General features: G+C 35.9%; 4 protein-coding genes across 4 annotated transcripts; 2 read left to right on the top strand and 2 right to left on the bottom strand.

Moving 5' to 3' along the window:
- On the top strand, window positions 103-2,835 carry LOC18591602 (protein Simiate). The gene is made up of 6 exons (XM_007017816.2): window positions 103-406; window positions 502-550; window positions 641-767; window positions 1,021-1,091; window positions 1,202-1,274; window positions 2,450-2,835. The coding sequence occupies exons 1-6, from the start codon at window positions 196-198 to the stop codon at window positions 2,561-2,563; spliced, it is 645 nt and encodes a 214-aa protein (XP_007017878.2). The 5' UTR covers window positions 103-195; the 3' UTR covers window positions 2,564-2,835.
- LOC18591601 (UPF0496 protein At1g20180) lies at window positions 2,896-4,864 on the bottom strand. The gene is made up of 2 exons (XM_007017815.2): window positions 4,556-4,864; window positions 2,896-4,363 (listed from the first exon to the last, which is right to left on the bottom strand). Exons 1-2 carry the CDS (start codon window positions 4,662-4,664, stop codon window positions 3,300-3,302), a joined length of 1,173 nt encoding a protein of 390 aa, XP_007017877.1. The 5' UTR covers window positions 4,665-4,864; the 3' UTR covers window positions 2,896-3,299.
- Window positions 7,865-10,122, bottom strand: LOC18591600 (probable cinnamyl alcohol dehydrogenase 6). Its single transcript, XM_007017814.2, has 6 exons — window positions 9,926-10,122; window positions 9,717-9,830; window positions 9,101-9,328; window positions 8,728-9,016; window positions 8,466-8,619; window positions 7,865-8,370 (listed from the first exon to the last, which is right to left on the bottom strand). The coding sequence occupies exons 1-6, from the start codon at window positions 10,018-10,020 to the stop codon at window positions 8,171-8,173; spliced, it is 1,080 nt and encodes a 359-aa protein (XP_007017876.1). The 5' UTR covers window positions 10,021-10,122; the 3' UTR covers window positions 7,865-8,170.
- On the top strand, window positions 13,690-18,422 carry LOC18591599 (la-related protein 1C). Its single transcript, XM_007017813.2, has 6 exons — window positions 13,690-14,519; window positions 14,714-15,293; window positions 15,365-15,509; window positions 15,629-15,719; window positions 17,312-17,383; window positions 17,596-18,422. Exons 1-6 carry the CDS (start codon window positions 14,031-14,033, stop codon window positions 17,872-17,874), a joined length of 1,656 nt encoding a protein of 551 aa, XP_007017875.2. The 5' UTR covers window positions 13,690-14,030; the 3' UTR covers window positions 17,875-18,422.

The raw sequence follows: 18,804 nt of genomic DNA, 5'->3' as shown, positions 1-18,804 counted from the left end.
CTAAAAACGTATTGAGCTCAAAATTTGGGCTGATCTAACCTTTATGAAGTCCAATCGAGAATGCACAAATGAACCTTCTAATTTATATTTGGGCTGCTTGGGCCCAAACCAGAGTTCCAGTCGTCTGTAAAACATGTCGAAGTTCCGTAAAACCCTGGTCCTCTTTCCCCTCCGTTAGTTTCAGTTAAGAAATCAATGTCGGATGACATGGTCGACCGAACACGCAAACTGGAAGAAACAACTGTGTCGAACAGCTTACACGAAGAAGAAGAAGAAAGACCGGTACGAGAAAAAGCAGAGTATGAAGAGGAAGAGTTGCATAAGCTTCTGGTCCCTGATGTATCCCAACTTCCTCCCACACCTCCCTCCGCTGTTGAAACCAACTTTGTCTCTTACTTTGCTCCAGGTCCCTCCCCTTTTTTGCGGTTAATAATTTGTTTTTTGAATCTCAGACTGAAAAAAAAAAATTGTGTTTTGAATCTTAAAGCTCGAATTTTACAGACTTTATGAAGCCAGGAAACGACCAGTACGTTTATCGCCATGCCAATGGGTAACAGTTCTTTTAATTTTCGTTTTTTGGGTTTAAATAGGTTTGAAATATTGGATTGACTAAACATTTTTTTTTTTTGTAATTTTGTAGATTGTGTGTTGTTGGCTTGGCTTCGACTCACCTGGCATTTAAGGATAAAGGTGGGATCACGGCGGTTGATTTTAATGTCGGCAAATCCGATCGCAGTAGCATGAAGGTCACCGGAAAGAGAAAGAGGGTATCTCTATTTAGCTCTCTCTTTGTTTCTATAATTGATTAGAAAATCATCTGAATTTTATTTTATAATTGAATTTCAAGTTGGGGTTTTAAAGAGGTTTTTCCATGTGATATCAATTGGTAATGGTTTAAATTAGGAAACCAAAGTAAGGTGCATTCACATTGGTGATTACGAATTTATGATATCAGAGAGGTTAATGCAAGCATTTAGCTTAGAGAAAGTTTAATTGAAGCTAGATGTGATGCCCTTGCAGAATGCACAACATTTCGAGTCCAATACAGCTTTGTGCAAGGTTTGCACCGGTGATGATTCCTATGTTGTGAGGTATGTATGATTATTTTCAGCATTATTTTTTGTGAAGCCTCTCTCCCTCTCCCTCTTTCCGTTTCTTTTCTTTTTCTGTTCTTGTTGAAGTGAATAGCAGTTTCGGGCAGGTGTTGTGTTAAAGGCTCTCTTTTGGAAGTGAATGACAGATTAATTAAGCAGCCAGAGCTGCTTAATTCGTCGGTGAGAATACTTAGCTGCCCTTATTTACCGGTTTTCAATTCATATATGCTCAGAAGATAGGAATTATATCCTTCTCATCTCTTGCACTCTTTGTTCTTCCCGATAATTCGAAAGTCATATGTTAGGATAAAGGATGATTAGTGTTTTAAAGTTTGGGTGAGTTGTTATAATGTAGCCAATGCCTGCTTGGTCTGGTGAATTGCAGATTTCACTGTTTGTGCGAAAGATAGAAATAACTATAAGGCTTATCATTCTGAGCAAAGTTTATGAGAATAGTATCCGTGTGTCAAGGAAGAAATGTCCAAATTTGTTGATGCTTGACCAGGAAATGGATCCCGCGTGGCTTCTTCAAGATTCTTTGGAAATCATTGGGAGACAGAACATAGGAACATATAAATTCTTTAACAAATATCAATAAACAAGTTGTGGCTTTAATTGATAGTGTTTCTTATCTGCATGATTTAGTTATCTTGGGGTCATGGAGTAAATGAATTTTGCTTTAAGGTGAAGAAACAAATCATGTCTAGAAAAGGAAATAGTCCTATATCTTTGATGGAAGTCCTGGTCTTGTTTTAGCCAAACTTGCTATGCATGGTCATCTATGCATCAGTCTTTCAAGTGTAGATTCTGCCTTTGATGGAAGAGAGTTGCCAAATTTTGATTGATGTAGGTCTTGTGAATCTAAAATCAATCAATGACTAGGTGAAGAAGAGATCTAATTGGTTGCTCTAAACTGGTAATACGAAGGCTGGTGAGCTTCAATTCCTAGGTCGATCTTAGTCCTTCCCGTCAAATAAAAGGACATAAAGAACTTATGGTTTCTGCAACTGGATGCAAAATTCCATTAGCCTAAAACTTTTTGGCTAGAATCTAATATAGGTAGCTTATTGTGCTGAGTTTATCTAGGGCCTTTTAGTTTGACTATTTGTTGTCTAAGTGTTGCAAAAACCCTGTTCCAGACGAGCAGAATGTTTTTTCTTCTATTTGAGGTGAAGGATCTAGCATACTATTATCTATGTACTTGAAAGTCTAATATAAAGATTTATGCACTTAGGTTTTGGTATCAACTTATAAATTGTACTAGTAGGTTGCATTGTTTTTTGTTCTACATAGCACTGCTTTTATAGCTTCTATTAGCTGTTAAAACTGTGATTTGTCTATGTTGTTGATTGCAGGCTGATAGAGAAGGATACATAGCAATTATTATGCCAAAGCCAGCAGACTGGCTTAAGGTCAAAACTTCCTTATTGAGCCTTGAAGAATTCAAGATATTGAGAGAACTTTGCTGAATTTTCAGTAGGAAGGGATTTATTATTTGACCTAACAGCAAACAGGAAATCAAGAGAAGCCAACTCCCTCACTGAATTCATACAAAAGGAATCCCTTGATCACCAGTTTGTCTGATGGTTTTCACAAGTTAAGTTCATCACTATGATAATGCTCTAACATTATTTAATCTCAATGGGGAAGGGGTGAACTATGTAACATTGCTCACATTTTTGTATTTCATCAGCGAAATAATTTTAATGACAATTAAGACTGTGTATTCAGTTTGTTTTTACCTGTTCTTTTTCCGAGAAGCATTTCGTGCAGACAGTAGTGTAATCGGAGCTAGCAAAGGTAAAACACAAAACTCTAACCTTTTTCAACTTCTCAATGCAATGGTATTCCATTTACAAAGACAAAAAGAATGAGCATGATAAGCTATGCAAACTTCTCAGCGCAGAAATTACTTTCAGATTGTAAAGTAAATTGGGCCTGTATGTTTACAAAGACAAAGAATGAGACAATACTTGGCTCTGCAAGGAAATAAAAGAACTGGCGATTTGATAACTCTACAGCAGGAAAACGGAAGGTAAAGAAGCTGAGGCAGATCTGTCAATTTCCTTTACCTTGATGATTGTAAAGCCGCGGAAGTGTCCGAGTCATTGTACAGACTTCAACCTTCTTTGCACTTATGCGAAGAACACTGTCTTTACGAAACTCTATAAGCAAGACAAAAGTATTCTCCTTGAATTGCACTGCCTATGGTTGCGCATCGATTATTTCTTGTATAACGAGCCTTCTCGATCTGTTAATTGTGTGGAAACATAGTTTAGTATGTTGCTCAAGCTCTTGCAACTGCTCCAAGAAGCTGGAGTCGTGCATAGAGAATTCTCTTATCACCTCCTTCAGCACCTCAACTTTCCCATTTCTAATGCACATACTAGCTATAGCTTTTCGGTGCTCTATCTCATCGTGCAGCCTCCACACCAGTCTGCTCATGGTATCGAAATCATTGATCAAAATATAAATTCCTTTGGCTGAGATGTCAAGCTGCGCACCAAGACTTTCGAGCAAGCTTGTCTTAAGCCCTTGCTGATCGGATGACTTGCTTCTTCTCTTCTTCTTTATGCCGAATAAGCAGGCTGCAAGCCCCGGTGCTGCTATAATTCCAACCATGCTGTGGAATGCAAGTACCAGCAAGGCAGTTACGAGACTAGTCTGAGAAATTACTAGACAAAGACCCTCGATTTGTTTGGAGATTCTTCTAGATTTCACTTGCCTTTTTATCTTTTCGCGTTTTGATGTTAATTTATGGAACAAATCCACGTTTGTCTCATGAATCTCCCTGAATTGCGCTGTACTGATAATAGATAATGGATTTTTAAGTGATGCAAATCCAGCCAGCTCCTTTAGTATAACGCTGCATTGCTCATCTGAAAAACCTTGCATCCCCCCGCTTATCTTGATCACCCTTCTAATTTTCCGATAATAAACGCGCGTCTGCTGGATGCTTCGGAGGAGTAATTCACATAGATTGCAAGCTTCCAAGCCAGCTCCAAAGTAATCAAGAAGAAGGTGATGACAATTCAAGCTCTCTATCTTGTCTAGCGTTTCTTCCCTTGGTTTAAGCAGGTACTCGGACAGGTTTATCTGATAAGGAATAGAAGATGATGAAGGAAGTTTATCAAAGCTAGGTTTTTCCAGCTGGCCATGAACCTGGCTCCACATTTCAACATAAGACTTTGTCCTGAAAGCTTCCTCATACTCTTCATTCACGTTTGTCTTGCCGCTCAAGTTACCGCCACCCTCCATCTGCAATCTGCCTGAGAGAACAAAACAAACGCCACAAACCCAATAAGGTTTTCCAAAATCAGAATCAAACCAAACCCACCATGCTCCATCGCTAGAACAGATTCGGAGGGCAACAAAAACCATGAACACACACCTTGTAATCAAAAGAATGGAAAACACACAAGCTCTTAAGATTTATCAAACCGAATTCCTGGAACACTGACCTGATTTCAGCTCTGGCCGGATCATCTTTCTCCCTCGAGACATGTTCTTGAACACCACACTTCCCGTTTTGAAAAAGTTTCGATGAATCAGATCATCATCAGATTGCATAGCAAATATAAGAGTTTGATGGCTTGACGAGAAGATTTTATATTATAAAACAAAAAAGAAGCAGAGGGAGGCTAGAAATCGTTATAGCTTTTGTCCCACTATTGCGTCCCCGACACGGTTGTTAATCTACGTGGAATGTCTCGAGACAAAGCTTGCCTAATTCAAACAGTGCGGCAAAGTTCGGAGGTTACGACTATTGAAGTTGCTTCATACGCTATTAACTTGTCTGATTTTCTTTTCTCTTTTATTCATCCAAATAAAATCTTATCGGGTTTTCTTTTTTCCTTTTATTTGCATTATTTTTCCTTTTCTGGTAAATCTTGCTTTCTAGCACTATAAGTTAGATAACGTGTTCTCAACCTTTTCTGGATTAGCATGCATGTGTCATTTATGCTTCATAGTTCAAGCTTTTCAGGATTTTACTATTTTAACAAGTCTAATTTTTAATAAAAATAATTATCCTTTTAATTAGTGTACGTATCAAAAAAAAAAACGATGACATAGTCTTTTAGTGTAAGAAGAGAAAATTTAAATATACAACCTAATATTTGAATTAAGCACATGATCTAAATAAGATTAGATAACTGGATCATGAATCATGATTCATTAAGGATATTTGCAACACCGATTTTTGGTGTTTTTCCTGTCCTTTTGGTTGAAGTATGTACGGTAAAAATATTCAATTATAGAGTGGATAATTAAAGATGATTTTCAATTGTTTATTTTAGTAAGTTGATAAGATTACAAATAATCATTTTTTTTTTTGGTATCTTATATATATGCTATAATTTATTAATTTAATGCATAAAAGCCCTTAAATCATTTATTATATCATCAAAATCTATTTCATTGATTAAATATTAGCGTTTTGGATATTTTGAAAATTGAAATATCAGATTAAGAGGAGCGTGTGATTAGAACAAATTCAGAGAGGAAAACCATTTTGCTTTCGTTAAGCTTCAACTAGATAAGAACTCAATGACTTGGCCAAGTAGATGGAAAATGTAACACGTTTCTCAAACTGTTAATAATTTGAGTAGGAGCGGATCCGTGTTGATATAAGTGGTGTTAGATCATAGTCCCTGCTAGTTATACTATTTATGTTAAAATTTTATATAATTAATGATGTTAATAAATTCATTATTTTTTTAATTATTATTATTTTAGTTATGGTACCACTTAAAAAAATTTTTGGATCCGTCTCTGAATTTAATAAACAAATTTTCTTAAACTTAATGTACAGCGAACACATGAAACAATGTTAATAATTAATTAATTAATTTGTTGATCATTTAGATCCATTCTAAGGAGCTGATAGATGTGAAAATATTGCTATTTTTTTTTTATTTAAGATGAAAATAATAATATGGCTAAGCCGTTACCTTCTTCTCTTTGCTGTCCAGTTCATGAACTTGTTTCCCCCCATGGGAACACTCCATATATACGCGCAAACTTTGCCAAAATAACTAATCATTTGGAGAGCTTAATGATTGCTTTCCTAGTTCAAATTTAGCCCTCGGGAATTTCTTGCGTCCACTTCTCCTCATCTTGATATGAACAATATGAAGATTTTATATCAAATACGGGATCAGGAATTGGCCACGTAATTAATTAAAACTATGCTTGTTTGAACCTCCCATCATTATTTTATCAAATCAAGTGCTAATGACATATATAGGAAGCTTTGCATCGCCATAATTATGTCATATTTATAGAGCAATTTTTTTTTTTTTGAAAGATAGAGTATATTTTATTAAACATGAAAAACTTTAAATTCTATAAAAATAATAACATATGTTTTTATTTGTTTATCATATTAATTTATTAATTATTTTTATTAGCTGAACAATGTGAATAAATAAGCTCAAGAAAATAAACAAAAAAAAAAAGAGACAGAGACTCGAATTTGCAAATGGATGGGTAAAGAAGGTAGAATCAAACGCATCGTATCAAGAAGAAATAAATGAGAGAAGTAAAACACAACGTTTTACTATTTATCAGTCTTACCACAAGTTACTGTTAAAGAGTTACCTTTACTCATTATTTTTAAATATTAGTTAGTTAGTTGATATAGATTAGTTACAGGGCTGTATATAAAACTCACTGTACCTTGATTTTTTCTGAATGATAAATGCATATGACATTTTCCCATTTTTATTTGTGTCACTGCGTCGCTTGCCTCATCAATTTTGTCAATTTTAAACAAATCATAATAGGGTTATGTAATAACTCTCTAATCTCGTTGGTTCAATTCTATCGATGATGTATAGGATAAAAACATAACCCTAAACAATATCCCACTAAATATATATACATATATATATATAATAATTATATATTTGGTGCTTAATATTGGCATTTAAACAAAAAAAAATTGAGTCCATATATAACATTACCACCTAATTTTGACAAGAGGACTAGCAGAAGCCACTGGAAGATACAAAAATTTGTCCTACTTGATTTATCTTACTATTTTTAGCTATTTATATATGGATGATGTTCATGATTTATCATCGTGTATGATAGAGACGATTTTCCCCTAGTCATTAGCTTCCAAACAAAACACAATAATATTCTGATCTCCAGCAGAAAGATATTGGAAATTGGGAGAATCTTAAGCATTGGGATGATAACATTTTATGATAAATCGTAGAGTCCTTGTCCCTTTTTCTTTGGGGAAAATTTGGAGTACATAGTGAAAGGATTTGTTATATCCTGGCCAAAGAAACAAAACAATTATAGGACTATGATCCCCTTGAAAGGTCATCTTCTCCAATAAAAATTATATACAGACAAAGGAGAGGAAACCGAAGAGATGCTTGCAAGTTGCTACCCCTATGATGATTGATGTTTCTTAATGCTTGCAGCAATTAATGAAAAAAAAAAGAATCTTCGATAGGAGGGTGCCCTAAGCCTTGCAGGGACCTGCAAATGATTTGTGGTGGAGAGGTAGGCACTATTCTTAATAAATGACGTTTGATTTATTTTTTTTATCGAAAAATAATTAAGACAAAGGATTTAATTTCTTAAAGAAAAATGTCAAATTGATACCATATTCAAGAAATTTGATTAATTATTCCAAGTGGGTTATTTTGTAGCTTGGTCATTGATAGGCCAAAAGATATGATGGTGTGGGAAATGGTGGGTTCTTGTAGCTTTTGTTCTTGTGCATGTATAAATAATGAACTGCGTGAGTACGATTGAAGAAGCCAAAGAAGTCCTAGAAGACATTCCGAGTTCAAATATTTCTGGTGGGTTGCCTGTTCATTTCAGCTCATCGATTGGACTTTGCATAGCATGCCAAAATGCTCAAGCCTGATTTTACAAGGATAGATTCTTCTAGTTTGCCCGAAATAATACTAAAAGCAAACAAAGAAATTATAATACTACCAAACGTTACAAAGCAAGCATTTCGTGAAGATGAGCATTAAACAGCTGGTGGTGATTGACAATTGTAGGCGTCGCTTGCCAAAGGAAGAGGTCAGAAGACCAGTGATCCTGAATCTTTAAAGCTTAGACCTTCCAGCAATGTCGATTACAAAACGGTATCTAACATCGTTTCTCGCAAGGCGATCCAGGGCTTCATTGATTTGATCTGGCTCGATGAGTTCTACATCGCATGTGATGTTGTGCTTGCCACACACATCCATCATTTCTTGGGTCTCTTTCATGCCGCCTGTCATGCTCCCCTTCACTGCTCTCTTCCCTGGAATAGATACGGAGGAAAACGGGAAAAAGTTGTTTAGTTTTCTGTCCCCTCATTGTCTATCTATGTGGACAAGACAAATGGGAAAGGTGTACCGAATATTAATGGAAAAGAAGGAAGATCCATTGGCCTGTCTGGTGCCCCCACAACCACTAAAGTCCCATTTACTTTGAGTAGTTCCAAAATCGGTCCTAGCGAGTGTTTGGCTGAAACTGTGTCCAAGATAACATCTAGCGTTCTCTTACCTCTCTGTCAACATAAAACCCACTAGATTCAAAAACCTTGGAAAAAGGTCTCTTCAAAGTGAAATCTCATAGTTCCCTGGTGAAACAAGCAGAAAATTTAAGAGAAACAAACCTGCATTTGTTCTGCATTAGTGCTAACTATGAAACCATCTGCGCCCAAGCGCTGTCTAGCCTCCTTTTCTTTTGATGGAGAGGTGCTGATGACGGTTACGTGATGACCAAATGCCTTTGCCATTTTGACAGCAACATGACCAAGACCGCCTAGACCAACTATTCCCACCATTTTCCCTGGTGACTCGAGTAGTTGGCTATCTTTCATGGGGCTAAAGACGGTGATCCCCGCACACAGCAGGGGCGCTGCTGCATCCATTGGCAGGTTATCTGGCACACGGACCACGTACCTTCACATAAAATATCTCAAAGTAAGTAATCATCCAATTCTACATGAAGAAACTTTCTTTTTCTGGCTCTGATAAACTACTGACCTGTGATCTGCGACTAACATTTTGGAATATCCACCATAAGTAATGCTACCATCCCAGAAAATGCCATTGTAGGTGAACTGGATCTGGTCACAGTAGTTCTCCTGCGAGCTTTTACAGAACTCACATTCCAAACAGGATGCTGCCAAGCACCCAACCCCTACCCTGTCTCCTACTTTGAAATTCTTGACATTGCTTCCCACCTTGGTGATCACCCCAGTAATTTCATGCCTGCACAAGTAACCTTAACCCATAACCAAGAGATTCAAGATTCAATTTCAATTTACAGTTTTGTTTTTTTGTTTACTTGCATCGTTTGGTCAATGTTAAGGCAATTTTAGTCAAAAAGGAAATTACTTCAGACTGAAGTGGCTAAACTCTGAAATTTGTCAAAAGAGCAGCCACTTCCCCCCACTTCCACAGAGAGACAGGATAGAATATAAAATAATAACAACGATAATAAAATAATCTACAAGCAAGTAATAAACGTGGCCTTTCAAAAAATAATACTAATAAGCGTAATCATTAAGGATTTAGATCTTCAGATTCTTAAACTAATTCATCAACCCTTCCCCCCGCCCAAGGAAAAAACAACTAAAAAAGGGTCGAGATTCTTTACCCAGGAACAACAGGATACATGGTGATGCCCCAGTCGTTCTTAACGTGATGGAGATCAGTGTGGCAGATCCCACAATACAAAACTTTAATGGTCACATCGTTCACGCCATTCTCCCTGTTCATATTGGCCTCTTCCATGGTTAGCAACAGTTAATCCTACTAAACGAAAGATAGTGAAAAGTGAAAACTAATTTTGTAAAAACATGTTACCTTCGTTTGAAGATGTAAGGGGCGATCTTGCCAGAGGAATCATAAGCCGCCCACCCTCCTACCGTTTGCGTGTGGTTCGGCGTTTCCACAGCCATGTGGACGAAAAGACCGAAACGTACGACCACACAAACAAGCAAAGGGAGAGAGTGAGAAAGAGAGAAAGCTCAGAGCTTGTATTGAATGTAAAATGTGAAAAGAGTAGGTGGTATTTATAGCGAGTGTCAGGGAGAAAACGAACAAGTAGTGGCCAGGACTAAAAATGCTTTTATTTCTGGTTCCTATCAGACAATTGTTTAACAACCAAATATAATTCTTCCTTTTTTAAAAAAAAAAATCGCAACTAACACAGTATGAATTATGAAAGATGGGGTGTAATTCAAGTGCAATTTCGTGGAACTAAGACCACTACAAAAGTTGGGTAGTTGAGTGCTCTTCATACTTCTCCACTTAACGCTGGCTATTAGGCTTTCAAAGTCTTTTCCCTGAGGTCAAACGACCCTGTTTATTAATGGGAGGGTCGCTATGACCATGAGCCTTGTGTGACTCATGGGTTTCCAGCCATTTTCTGGTCGAGAACCACGTTAGTTTAATAAAATTTACGGTGAAAAATATGGGAATTCTGCAAAAGTTAAATCAGTTGCACGACTCCACGACTCTACTTTTTCTGCCTTAAGATGAACTTATCTATAATATTTGGGTCTTCCTCGTTTAACCACGTGGAGGGAAAGAAAAAAAATAGATAGAAAGAGACCGCGTGCAAACTTACGGGCCATAGTCTAATTTAAGTTAAAAGGACATGGGCATTCTGCAATGAGCTCTACATCCATGTCATCGCCTCCGCCTTTTCTCCTAGCATTTTTTCCAAAAGTCGAGTTGCTAAGAATTGGTTGAATATGGGGCCTACAAAAGTTTGAATAGGGGGCCTACGGTCCTACACATATTTATGGACTTCTCTTTGACCTTCAATTTTCTGTCGGTTCCCTTCGTGAAATTCCGAAGAAATTGCCGTATGGATCATCTCATACAAGAATATTTAAGTCCTTGCGATGAGGGCAGATGATTTTTCAACAAACTTATGATAAAATTTCTCTTACTCGCCATCCATCACATGTCAAACCCTAAATTTAATCTTCAAAAGTTTTAAAAGCCTTTTTTTCAAATTTCGACATGAATACCTTTTAAATGACGAGTGATAAAATAAAAATTTTTTTTTAAATTTTCTTTTAAGTATGTTTTAGATACTTAAGTTCTCTTTTATCAAATTTAGAATTTAAATTATCTCTCATGGTTCATATGGAGTTTAATTAGTTAATTAAAAAAAAAGGAAGTGTGAATATAAAAAAGATTTGATACACTGATAATCAAGTTAAGAGAAACATATAAACTAAAGCCTACTCCATCAAATTAAATACTTGCTCCGTCTCATTTAATTCACTTTACTTGTGTATGTTATATGATTTTTTTTTTATGAGATTGCGGCTCCATTTTGAATTTAAATAGACACAAAATTTTTATTAATTTTAATTATAATGATATATATATATAATGAATCAATAAAGATATTAGCTATATAAAATTTATAATTTTGTGCCGTTTAATTAACATATACATTTAAATAAAAAAAAATTAGGTGAACTTGAATCTGTCTCCACATTTAATATTTGGCTAAAAGAAAAAAGTCATAAAAGGTAAAAATAATGTATATCAAAAGAGACTTTAGATGATTAATTCAATCAAATCAAATCGAACAAATTAATTAAAGGACACGAGAAGCTCACTACTTAAACTATTCACATACGATTATTTCTTCTTTTTTTTTTGGATTGTTTTTATCTTTAGTGCTTGTTTTGCCTGTTTTTTTTTTTCAGTTTATTTACTTCTTAAAAGCAAAAATCAGGTCAAATATAAAATTTTGAAAAGTTCTTAAAAAAAAGTAACTTTTTTTTAAAAAATAAAATTTTGAAAAAAATAACTTCAGGAAAAGTTCCTATGAGGAGTTTTTTCTTTTTTTCTTTTAAAAATGCAAGAGAATTTTATTTTTATTTTTAAATATCTTCATCTGTTAAAAATAATTACAATATTACTCTTAAAAAAAATATCTTTTATTATAATTTTAACCAAAATTATAACTTATAAAAAAATAACTTATTAAAAAAATTTATCAAACAATTTTAACTTAATTTTAAAAGCTATTATTTTTTATAAAAACTTCATAATAATTTTTAAATTAAAAAAAATCAAGTCAAACTAGCTCTTAATATATTTATTTGTTTTTAAGTAGTTTGCCAAAAAAACAATTCATCTCATTTTAGATTAGTGGATTGGAATTAGTTGCAAACTCAATAGACTTGACCATTGTTCTAAAATTGGACCTGGTCCAACAACTTTTAGACATCTAAAACCTTCCTTAGGCTTCCAACGCACGGGCTGGCCTCAGACCCAAAGCACCCTTGAGTTCAGACCAAGCGTGAGCCGGTCGTCCCATCCTTAATCTTCTTGATCCATTCCTTGAACTTTAAAGAATCTTTGCTATTTGCACTTTAATAGAAAATCCCAATCAAAAATTTAAAATAAAAGACATAATATTTTAAAAAATTTAAATTTTTTTTTATCTTTTTAGCACGTTTAATTAAACTTTTTTACTTTAATTTTAAGATAAATAAGTTTTAAACTTTTTTAGTTATATAAGTCATAATAACTAAAATTTGACTTAATTAAAATGTAATTTTATCATTTTATATCACGTGATACTATTATTACATGTTAATATATTATAATAGATGATAACATGACATATTGATATAGCATGTCATATGTTTTTTTTTCACAAACGTCACATCAATGTCATATTGATATAAAAATAATAAATATTATTTTAATTAATGATAAGTAGTCAATTATTAATTATAAGAGTTTATTTAATAAAAATAAAATATATATTGACTTAATTGAATATAATAAAAAAATAAAAAATTATTTAAATTTTTTACATAATTTAAAATTTTTTCAAAAATTATGTAAAATAAAAACCTTTTGATGAACTCATATCCATTTGTTCACTTTTTATTTATGTTTCCACACTTGTTCTCCTAGGAGCAAATGTATGTACAATTGAATATATAAAGATAAAAAGTGAATAAATTATTATAAATTTGTATATTACCTTAATGATGACAAATATTCCTTCTCTCAAATTCAATGTGAAACCAAACTAAATTTAAATTCCTATTCATATTTCACATATTAAAAAATATATTTGACATTTCTTCAGAATATATAAATTAAGCTGTTGGAGATATACATAAAGACATATATAGTTGGAACTGACCAAATGCATTGCCAAAAAGTCAAGTCAAAGTATAGCAATTCAATTTCACATGGAAATTGGATTTCCCATAATTGGATTCACTTTAACAACCTCAGAAATTTGCAAAAAATTACCAATTAATTTTGATAATATATGATTAATTATTCACAAAAGCGCTCCTAAAATCCAAATTAAATTCTTGTCCTTTCAATTTATTTCAATGTGTACAAAACGGTGGCGTTTCGTGGGTGGGTTAGGAACATACAAGCGGAGCCCGAGAAGGGAGACAGAGGGTTAGAGGTGTCGTTTTGGTAATTTCCGTGCCTCACTAACTAAAACCTGCAGCTTCCGTTCCCTTACTCCTGAAAGCAAAGCCCAAAAAGGCACAAACCCCAAAAGAAAAGAAATTATATATATAAAATGAAAGGAAAAAAACAGAAAAAACAAAGCCCAAAAAAAAAAAAAACACAAAGTAATAAATAAAAAAGAGAGAAGAGAAAGGAAGGAAAGAAACCTAAACAACGCAACACAGCCTTCGGTTCTTTGGTAATTCGGCGGTTCGCTCGTGCGTTTCACGTGTTAGATCCATCTTCCTTCCCCATCAGATTCCTGCATTCTCGTTAAACAAACCCTAAATGCTCTGTCTCTCGCTGCTTCCGTCGTTGTTATGCGTTTCGAGGTTAATTAAACAAGGATTTTGATTAACCGATTAAATATTAATGTGTTGTGCGATAGACACCGATTTTTCGTTTTCCGATGCAATTTTGTTTTGAGTTTTAAAAAACCCTAATTTTTCGAATGGCTATGACGGCTGATTCTTCTTCTCCAAGCGACGGTGGTCTCAACAGCCCTCAGTTCCGCCGCAAAAATTTGCCTTCTCCCTGGGCTCAAGTTGTTCGAGGCGAGTCGGAATCAATCGTAGCCGTTCATCATACCCCTTCTTCACCATCATCAGCAACCTCACCCCCCGTCGCTTCCCTACCGGAGCAAGCAACTTTTTCCGATTGCTCCCCTTCGAAAGCGGCTTCCTCCTCCTCCTCCTCCTCCTCCCCGCCGCCGGATAACTTGGCCGCCGACGGTGGCTCTGATTCGAATAGCAACAGCAATGCGGCTGCTCGGTCCAAGAAGCCGGCTTGGAACAAGCCTTCAAATGGCGTCGTTGAGGTGAGCCCCGTAATGGGAGCTGCGTCTTGGCCTGCTTTATCTGAAGCCGCTAGGGCTTCCCCCAAATCATTAGCTGACTCTTCTTCCAAGACCGTTCCTGACGGATCGCTTTCTACTTCTCAGGTTTGTTCTAATTCTTTTTATTTTGCCCTTGTTAATTTATATTCATATTAAACTAGGAGAACAGGCAAGGAAAAGGAATCTCTTTACTTGCCATATTTATTTCTTGTTATGCAACCAAACACAGAGTGACTTCTTATTTTAGTTATTAAATAATAATTAAGTAAAAGCTGACAGTAATTTTGTGCTAATAATAGGGGCCGGTAATACCCCAATCAACTCAGAAGCAAGGTACTAGTAATGCAAATCCGACTTCAACACCAAACCGTACAATGTCAAGTCGGCAAAGGTCTTCTAAGCGTGGTGGCAGTGGTGGAGGCAACAACTCTGCTAGTGGGCCTCCACAGAGTGGCTTTTCTCATCAACACCCGCCACCACCACCACCGCCACCGCCATTTCCTGTTTTACAAATGCCTCCAAATAGTTATGGTAATTTTGTTCCAGCAATGCCAGATCCTTCCATGAGAGATCCTCAATATAGGGGCAATAATTGGGAAAACAGACCAGTCGGAGGGTTTGCGTCTCAGTCACACAATGATCACCGGCATTCTTCTAGGAGGGGAGGCAACTATGGACCACGTGGAGATGGTGGCTATCATAACAATTATGGGGGCAGGCGTGATCAGGATCGTGGAAATTATGGCAGTGGAAGAGATGGTCATATGCAGCATCAGAGAGCTCCTCCAAGGGGCTTTCCAAGGCCTCCGCCACCCAGTGCTCATTCTTTTGTTCCTCCACAGCCTGTGAGACCATTTGTGAATCCCATAGGATATCCTGGTACGTTCATATATTAAGAGCTTGTTTCTTTCTGTTATGTGGGCGTTAAGTAATTTTAATCTTCTCTTCAGAGTTTATATATTTCCCTACAATGCCCATGGAGCCATTTAGGGGCATGCCATTATTTACCCATGCCCCACCTCCTGCAATGATTATGCCTGTTCCGGAACTTCCCCTGCCTGCTTTGTTATTACATCAGATAGATTATTATTTCAGGTAATTTCACATTGTCAGTTAATTTTTGGTGACATTTTGTTTGCCCTAACGGTTTATTTTTGAGAATTCTCTTATAATAAACTGCCTCTGCATTGATGGTCTAATTTTTTTTGGAGCAGTGATGCAAATTTGGTAAAAGATGAGTTTTTGAAGTCTAACATGGATGATCAGGGCTGGGTACCCATTTCTTTAATAGCAGGATTTCCTCGAGTAAGTTATTTGTGATTTGATTAAGCAGTTTCTCATTTTGTTCATGTGATCTTTGCATGCTCTTTTCCAACTTAAATTGCAAGCTAGCTAAAAGGTTATTGCGAATGAGGGAACCATGATATAGACGTTAGAGTTAATATTGTTCTCTGCTATTCAGCCTTTATGTATTTAAGTTGTCTAAAACCCTGTCAGAAGCTCAGATGAAGTTTGGTAGGGTGATAATCTTGTTCCTTTACCTGTACCTGGATGTTTAGTGTCGTCATTGGTCAACTAGTTTTGCTAATCCTTGCTTTGAAGTTTATGTTTATTGATCCGTTTCTAAAGCACTCATCCTCAGTAACCGGTGTCTTTGAATTCTATTTTTTATTCGTGGGCCATGAACTCAGCATTTCTGTATCAAATTTGAGGTAGTACTTTGCCCATTTATTCTGATGGCACTTTGTTGAGTATGCTAATCGGTCACTAGGGTTCAAGCTTTTCTGTTCGCTGGACTTTTATAAATGGAAAGACGGTTGAATGGGCAAAAGTGAAAGAGTCTTTGTGCTAATGACATGGAGAACTAATTTATACCAGCTGAAATTGCACAGAATAAATTCTAGACCTGAACTTCAAAACATTGGGTAATTAAATGTGGGTTCCTTATATTGTTGGTTTCAGAGGATATTCATATTGCTATAAATCAGGGAAAGTAGAATCTCGTATCAGTCATACCAGGAAATTTATTACACTTTGTAGTAGTATTTAATGTGTAGATTTCTTCGTCATGATGATTTGGATTGATCTATGTCTCGCTGGACTTTCTACCAGTCACAGTGTGCCACATGCCTTGTATTGTATCAGTCAGTCATGACTCTGTATAGACACTCTTCTCATCCTGACTCCTTAATATTTAATCTTTCGCCGTGAAGATCTGATTGTTGTATCATGTATGCAATAGCTGGTCTATAATAAGGTTGTCTTTTGGTTCATTTGTTTAGTGATTTAGACACATGGTTTTATTCTGCGTGTTCCTTTCAGAATAAGTAGCAAAGACTTTCTGATTGTCTCGTTTATACCATTGTTTTGACTTCTTCTTCTTCTCTCCTTTTTTAGGCGGCCTGCTGAGCGGGTTAATACCAAGGAATTAGTGGGGAATGTAGTTTAGTTAAATTTATACTGCTTTTAAATGATTTAGAAGCATCCGAGCACTTGGCTCATTGGTTGGTGCATGATTCCCTGCTTAAAGAGTAGGGTTCGAATCCCCTTCCTCCAATTAAAATAAAAAATGATTTAGAAACCATCTATTCTGTTCCCAATTATCTTCTGAGGGGTAGCATTAAATGATTTCTATCTGCATTAAATTGTTGATTGATTGATATATCTGACTATTTTTTCATGGAAGCATTACAATGATTGTATGTCTAAATAACTAAATCTCTTGTTCTTTCTTTTCTCATGGGGTTTCTTGATTATCCAGTATTCATACATACTATTGGTTGATGTGTTGTTAATATTTATGTTTGTACCATAATATATCTGATGCTTCTTGAACCTTTTAAAACATTTGAGTGCCCTGTGCAGATCAAGTTTGTTCTATGGTGATTATTTTGCAGGTTAAGAGTTTGACAAGCAACATTCAGCTGATATTAGATTCCTTGCGGAGTTCAACTATTGTGGAAGTACAGGTACATTCAGCATTGCAATAATTATTAAGCAACAAGGGAAATGCCTTATTAATTCTAAAAATCAGCTCTAAGTTTCAATCAAGTTTCTTGTTGACTGGAAATCCCCTTTTAGTCTTTTAGGCAGTGGCATTGAGTCCAAGAAACTGGCAATAAATTGCCAGACTGGTGCTGTTTTTTCAGGTAGGTTTTGACTGTTATTGAAATATCTGCAGGATGACAAAGTGAGGAGGCTTAATGAGTGGATGAAATGGATACCTTCTCGGGTTTCCACAGAGTCAGGCATACTATCTCCAGGTGCATCAAGTTCTGATATGCTGGCAAGTTCTTTTCAGCAGATTACAGTGAAGGAAGAGTCTATTAACCAAAGTAAGGCAGGTAATGTGAACCCTCATTCTGAGGACACCTCAGGAAGACATCTATCCGAGCTGGTTGGCCACTCTCAACTCTGCAATGGGGAGGATTCCGACGACACATGTTTGGACCAAAACTGATATCTCTATGCCACCAGAAAAGCACAATCCGGTCAGGCTGGTGTGCTTTATTTTTGATTCAACAGGAGTGGATGCTACTTCAGAAGGGATGGGACACCTTTTTCTTTTATTTTCACCATCGTCTTACTCGGTTTTGACGGTGTTTTGATGAGGCAACTAGAGGCAAACAATAAGAAAGATACATAAATTTATCTTTGAAAGATAGAGAAAGAGAAGAAAGTGAGATATAAACAAGAGTTAGGTTATTGACTGGGGAAGAAACTATGAGGCTGTTTGGTTGTATAGTTTTGCTGTTGGTATGGAGTGGACGACTGTGTTATTTTTTTGGTCAAGTGATGACAGGTGCAGCATTCCAAGGGAGGGGAATTTGGATTGTCCTAAACATGGCTGAGAATGTTTTAGTAACTATCTAGGTTTCTAGTTCTTTTGTTTTTCCATTTTTTGGTTTTGTTCCTGCCTCACATTCTTAAGTTATATATATATTCTACACACTCTCATACATTTTTTTTTCCCTAAGTTATTTTCTTATGCTTTTCCAGCAATATTTACCCATGCTCTCCGATTACTTTCTATCATGCTTGAGTAGGTCTAATTAATAACCCTTACTCACGAACGTGCAATGTATCGCTGCTCGCATTGTCCAATGAGCTAACAAAAACAGTGGCTGGATTTCAGAATCTCCATAACCCACTGTGATTATTTCTAGTAGTACATTCATTTTACACAAAAGGAGAGAGTAACATTTGGACATCTGAGTGGCTGAGCGTGTCATTACCCAATAGTGAGAGACTGTCAAGTTGAGCATGGGGAATTGATGAAGGTGATAGTGTTCAGAACTGACAGCTGTAATGTGTCAACCATCAATTTGACAAGACTCTCTGACTCTTTCTTTCACTGTGATATCTGTCTCTACTAGGAAGGATTTTATAA

This window comes from Theobroma cacao, chromosome 8 (genome assembly GCF_000208745.1).
Source record: "Theobroma cacao cultivar B97-61/B2 chromosome 8, Criollo_cocoa_genome_V2, whole genome shotgun sequence".
Taxonomy (NCBI): domain Eukaryota; kingdom Viridiplantae; phylum Streptophyta; class Magnoliopsida; order Malvales; family Malvaceae; genus Theobroma; species Theobroma cacao.
Note: the sequence above shows the minus strand (reverse complement) of the source record. Positions and strands in the feature narration are given on the sequence as shown.